Source organism: Heteronotia binoei, chromosome 6, assembly GCF_032191835.1.
Source record: "Heteronotia binoei isolate CCM8104 ecotype False Entrance Well chromosome 6, APGP_CSIRO_Hbin_v1, whole genome shotgun sequence".
NCBI lineage: Eukaryota > Metazoa > Chordata > Lepidosauria > Squamata > Gekkonidae > Heteronotia > Heteronotia binoei.
Window position 1 is genome coordinate 37,736,417 of NC_083228.1, and position 6,500 is coordinate 37,742,916.

General features: G+C 46.2%; 1 protein-coding gene across 1 annotated transcript in view; it reads left to right on the top strand.

The window, feature by feature from the left end:
* Positions 1-5,703, top strand: part of FAS (Fas cell surface death receptor) — a 30,431-nt gene extending 24,728 nt beyond the window's left edge. The window contains exons 6-7 of the mRNA XM_060242652.1: positions 186-276; positions 5,161-5,703. Of these exons, the coding sequence (XP_060098635.1) occupies positions 186-276; positions 5,161-5,491 (422 nt within the window). The 3' untranslated portion in view covers positions 5,492-5,703. The remainder of the gene's footprint in view (positions 1-185; positions 277-5,160) is intronic.
* Positions 5,704-6,500: the final 797 nt, after the last annotated feature.

Here is a 6,500-nt window from a genome sequence, read left to right on the forward strand (position 1 = left end):
ACAGCCTCAAAGGTGACAACTCCACAGCTTGTGCAAAGATGGCATGGCACCTATTTTCCGCTTTCTGGAGCTGCAAATCTTGGGTCACTTTATATGAGCCCATGGTTATATACAAGCCCCTTGCTCTGGTAGCTAGAAAGATGAGTTATTGTGGGGATTGCATCACATGGCCTTTCTTCTTGCAGGGAGCAAGAAGGTGCCAAAGAAACAAATCAAAGATGAACAGAAACCAATGGTGAGTATCATTTCTCAAATGAATGCATTCCGCAACATCAAGTAAGATAATGAGAAAATAAATTGGAGAGAATTGTCAATGCCAGACTTTGACAAGACAACATTGTTTTGCTGTTGTTTGAGATAACTGTGCAGTGACAATAAAGTGGGCATGGCTGCACTGGTTCAGCCACTGTCAGATTATACATTTGGATTAAAAAGGGGTAGCCATGTTAGTCCATCATCCCAAAATGAAACAAGAATTCAGTGTCCGCTTGAAGACTAACAACACTGATATCAATATGAGCTTTTGGACTCATTGCTCATTGCCAGATTCCAGTTCATGAGTACCATTCAGAACATATCCCAGCTAGCCTTGCCACAGGGCAATCACCTGTTTTGTCAATGCATCCACAGTTTCATCTCCCTTACACCCAAAAGCCTGCTTTGATAAAAAGATGGATGAATTTGATCAACCATTTCAGGATTTGGCCAGCTGTAACCCATTGAGGGTGTTTTTTGTTGTTTAATTTGCATGAAACTTGAGAGAGTTTCCTTGTGGCACAGGTTCACATACCCTTTCTGTCAGCTGTGTACTCAGATTCAGTTTAGTGCTCATATGAATTACTCCCAAGTTTGTAAACATTCATTTCATTCCAGGATGGGATGATGTCAGAAGACAAGGAAAATGATCTTCCACAATGCAGAAAAGAGGAGTGAAATAGGATAAAAAGATTACCTTTTTGATGGCAGCTTACTATTGCTTCGTTTCATGGTGTCATAGAAAGAAATTAAAAGTGAGAAACAAGATTGGGTGGAATGTTTTTAATTAATCAACATTTCACTTTATCTCTCTTAGGAATTGGAGCCTCTCGTTGACGCAGGTATAGAAAAAATCAGTGTGTGAATATTTGTGTGCATTTCTATTAAGGCTACTGTTTCACAATAGATACTGCCATCTTGAGCAGTACAGTGTGCATTGTGGGGACTGGAGAATGGGGGGAAGATAAATGAAAACTCTTCCCCCTTTACCTATTTTCCATTCAAATGTATTCCTATTAGTGTTGCCAATCCCCAGGTGGGGCAGGGGATCCCCCAGTTTGGAGGCCCTTCCTCCACTTCAGGGTTATCAGAAAGTGGTGGGGAGGGAAACTTCTGCTGGGCACTCCATTATTCCCTATGGAGACTGATTCCCTTAGGATATAATGGAGAATTGATCTGTGGGTATCTGGGGCTCGGGCAGAGGCTGCTTTTTGAGGTAGAAACACCAAATTTGCAGCATAGCATTTGGTGCCTCTCCTTAAAACACCCTCCAAATTTCACAAAGATTGGACCAGGGGGGGGGGCAATTCTATGAGCCCCCAAAGAAGGCATTATTTCCAAAGGGGGGGGGAAGGCATTTAAAAGGTGTGCAGAACTCCCTTTGGAGTTCAGTTATGCTTGTCACACCCTTGCTCCTGGCTCCCCCCCCCTCCAATGACTCCTGGCCAGGGATGTGCAAAAAAAAAAAATCGGTATTACACGGGTTCGGAAGTATACAGGGAAATAAAATTCGGAATCCCCGTATACTCCTGAATACCGCATTCGGAACAGCCGCATATACGGTAGATGCACGGCTATTTCCGAATATACGGCCCTATTATACCCTATGGGCCATTGAAATCAATGGCAAATAGGGTATATTTGAAGCCACCTGGAGGGGACGGGGTTTGAGGGAGAGCCCCCAAATTTGCAGGGGACCTGCAGGGGACTCTCCCCCCTAACCCCCCCAAGTCCCAAAAAGTCCCAACCCCCCCAAGTCCCAAAAAGATTGGGCCAGGGGATCCCATTCCAGGGGCACCCAAAGAGGGTGCCCCTATTCCATCATTATACCCTATGGGCCATTGAAATCAATGGCAACATAGGGCATAATTAGAGGCTGCAGGGGGGCAGGAGGTTTGAGGGAGAGCCCCAAAAACTGCAGGGAACCCGCAGGGGACTCTCCCCTACAAAACCCCCAACTCCCAAAAAGATTGGGCCAGGGGGTCCCTGTCTTTGGGCTCCCCAAAAGGCCCATTGCCAACAATGATGGGGAAAGCCCAATTAGCCACTTCCTCGCTGTAATTGTCGTGGGAAAAGTGGCTCTGGGGAGCAGGGGGTTTTGAGGAGAGCCCCCCAAACTGCTGTGCAGCTTCAGGGCACTGTCCCACACAAAACCCACAAGGCCAAAAAAAAATTGGACCAGGGGGTCCAATTCTGGGGCACCCAAAGCCAAACCTAACTTCACACCAGAGAATCTCTATAGGACCCAAATGCACTACATCCCTCTATCAACTCTATGAACCCTGCAGGCTTGGAACCAATATAAACTCAGTTGCCAAGATCACTGCCACAGAAAACACAATTGGCTCAAGGTCTGCTCTGCAGACCTGGCTGCAGCAAACCCAGATGCCAGCTCTCCAGCCCTGCCCCAAACAACACAGGGAGAGCTGGCCAACCACAACAAGCCTGCTGGTTCTGGGTCTCTCACCCAGGTGCCAGCTTCCCTGCCACAGAACACGCAATCTACAGATGCCAGCTCTCCAGCCCTGCCCCAAACAACACAGGGAGAGCTGGCCAACCACAACAAGCCTGCTGGTTCTGAGTCTCTCACCCAGGTGCCAGCTTCCCTGCCACAGAACATGCAGTCTACAGATGCCAGCTCTCCAGCCCTGCCCCAAACAACATGGGGAGAGCTGGCCAACCACAACAAGCCTGCTGGTTCTGGGTCTCTCACCCAGGTGCCAGCTCCCTGCCACAGAGCACACAATCTACTCTATAAAAACAAGAAAGTGACCCAGCTCACACAGCCCACACACAACCTCGCCAACCCCCACACCAACCAAATCAAACAGTAAACAAATCAAACAGTACTTTTAAAACAGTAAAAAAATTAACTTTTAACAATACAGGAACTTAGGAAATTAGGCCAAACAGCGCCCCCCCCCCCCCAAGAACCAGAAGAGAAGAGTAACAGCAGCACAACACAGCAGCAACAAATCAAACACTGAATACTTTTAAAACAGTAAAAAACTCAACTTTTAACAATACAGGAACTTTGCCAACCCCCCCCCCCCCAAAAAAAACCCTTCACCTTAACCCCAAGAAATCCAAGCCACCCAAATCAGGAGAAGTAAAAGGACACTGCACTTTTAAAAGTCCTCTCACTAAATTAAGATATGGGCAAATTAGCAAACCCCCCCCCCCCACCTCAGGCCCCCACCCCCAGCAGAACCTAACCCCAACCCCAAATAGGCTACCCACCCAGTACTCACCCACCCAAATCTGGATAAGTAAAGGGACTCTAGTCCTTTTACCAACAAACACTAAAACAAGAAGAACCCCAAAACTGTCTTACCTTGTCTTCTCTACTCCTGGGAAGTCTGGTAAGGCTGAGTGAGAGAGCAGCAGGCAGCAGCTGAAGCCAAGGGCCAGCCAGCAGCAGCACAATCTCTCACACCAACACAGCAGCAATGGAGGAGTCCAGCCAGGAAGACTCCTTAGAAAGGTTCTCTGGCCCTACAGAAAGCAATTTCAAAATATAGCACTGCTCTCTGATTGGCCAGACAACAGTGCTTACTTGGATACCCAAGTAAGCAAAAGATCAAAATAACAACAATGTAGCTGATGGCTGGGCCATCAGCTACACACAATAGCCCTGCAAAGCATGCATTTGCAATGCATTTTGCAAATGCATGCTTTGGATTGGCTGCTGGGGCTCCTCTCCCCCCCCCCTCCCTGATCCCAGGGAGGCTATGGGAGAGGCGGGAAGAGGCTACTAAAGGCGGGAAAGTAGGCAAGCAGCTCCCCTGAGGCTGCAGAAGCTACTTTCCCGCCTTTTGCATTGACAGCCGTATACTTCCGAATAGCTATTCGGCAGTATATGGCGAGCCGTATTCGGCTGCCGCATAATAGGCGGCAATGGGAATCGGCTACAGCCGATTCCGAACCGAATGCACATCCCTACTCCTGGCTCCACCATCAATGTCTCCTGGCTCCACCCCCAAAGTCTCCAGATATTTCTTGAATTGGACCTGGCAACCCTAGTTCCTGTCTTTTCCTGGAAAGCTTTTTCTGTGCTTCCGTGTTGTCAGAGAGCCAAGATGGAAGTGTGAAAAGTTGCTGAATGAACTTTTTTCAAGTGGAAGCTACCTCACTGTTCATAAATGAGGGACCAATTCAAACATACTTTTTCAATTATATGTCAGTCCTCTCACAGAATTCTATCAGCTGAATGCTTTTAGAAACATAGTAGTTTGTTTAGTTTAGAAAGCTCACCCTGTACAACAGAGAACACACTTCTCTTTGACACATTTGAATTTTAATGTGTGCATTATCACTTTTGCACCACTGTCTCCCTCCATGTAATATTTCAGTTGCAACTTTCACCTGATGAGACTGTATATTCATATCATATTTTGGAATACCCCGGGGTTGCCAAGCCAAAACCAAGAGTGGGGTTTTCCATACCTTTGCACAAAAGGAGAAGAAGCCAGCAAGGTGCAGTTTCTCTCATTACAGATAGGGAGAAATACAACAGGCAACATCCCGCCCCCGCTAAGCGATCCCTTAAAGTTGTGGAAGTCTCTTTGCTCATCTTGCAAAGGCCTGGTTTAAGAAACGGTAAAACCAAACACCATACTGAGCTGGATCCAAACCGTCCTGGTGGGGATGGTTGTGCTGATTCTGTCTGCCTACTGTAACTCTCTGTTCTATCCTGTGCTGTTCCCAAAGTTCCCTCAGGAGTGACTTTTCAGGGAGCACAGGGGTCCACAGCAAGACAAGGGAAGGTACAAAGTTTTGTCCTTCATCCCAGCAGCCACTGGAATTAGAAAGTGTTGTCTCTGCTTTCTATCCATTTGTGCTATTCCGATGTACAATGAACATAATGTCATATAATCTTGATTAATTCCCCCCCCCCCGTCAATTTTTTCTAGATATTGACTTGACGCCTCACATCAGTGACATTGCAGAGCAGATGACCTCAGAACAAGTCCTGAAGTTTGTTCGGAAACAGGGGCTGTCAAACCCTACCATAGACAAGATCAACTCGGATTATGCGCGTGAAGCTTCAGAGAGGAAAATAAAGCTCCTTGAGACCTGGTACCAAGAGAAGGGGATAAAAGGTGCTTATGGAACTTTAGTAAGGAGCCTGAGAGACCTTAAGGAACGTGTCCTTGCTGATAAGATTGTACAAAATATGGCTCCCCATATACAGAACGATGCAAGTGCTTATCAGAACATAAATGTGGTCACGTAGAAGACATTTCCGGCTGTTGAAATCCAGTTTTTATAACAGCAGTGTTTACATGTGTTGTATGTGTGTGTGTGTGATTTTATGTTACCATTAACCTGAGTTGCTCATTCTAGAAGTGCTTCATGGACACACCTGCCTGCAATTCGGGCAGAGAAGGTCACAGCATATGCAAAACAAGCCAGCTGTTCAGTATCATACAGAGAGTAACTTTTTGGTCCGAAACATCTCTGTTTTTGCTCAGCTAGAATTCATTTACATTCCCCTCGTTTCTATCCAGCTATGAGTATTATTCTCAAGCTAAGTAACAAAGGAAGAGTATAAAATACTTTAAGATCTGCTACTAGTACTCACCCAAGTCCTTCTCATTCTGTGTTATATATTCTGATGGATTCTGTTGCTGCAGAATAAGGGGATTCCAGCATGTGGTAGAAAAGATCTGTCTACTTCCTAGGCAGAGCTCCAGAGATGCTGCCACCCCAGGATTTAGCTCCACTCCTCACCCTGCCCAGACTATTCTGCAGCATATTTTGGGATGGCTTCTGTAGGCAGTTGGTTCTGCTGCCACAGAGGAAGAGCCACTCCAGTAGTGGAAGCTTTTATTGGTATATATCAGATAGCAAATAAAACAATGAACAGGTATAGAGGTAACAAGGAAAAAAGGTACGTCAGTCATATACATGTAAACATTAAGCAATCAAACCTTAATTAAAGGTAAAGGTAGTCTCCTGTGCAAGCACCAGTCGTTTCCGACTCTGGGGTGACGTTGCTTTCACAACGTTTTCATGGCAGACTTTTTACGGGGTGGTTTCCCACTGCCTTCCCCAGTCCTTAATTACCAGACTTAAAAATAAAGCGACCTATTAAGTTATTTTGGTTGATGAATCATTCAGGAGATGGTGAACCTTTACGGCATCCGGACAACCTGTCATGTGTGCGGACTCTTATCTGGGAGAATCGGGTTTGATTCCCCACTCCTCCACTTGCACCTGGAATGGCCTTGGGTCAGCCATAG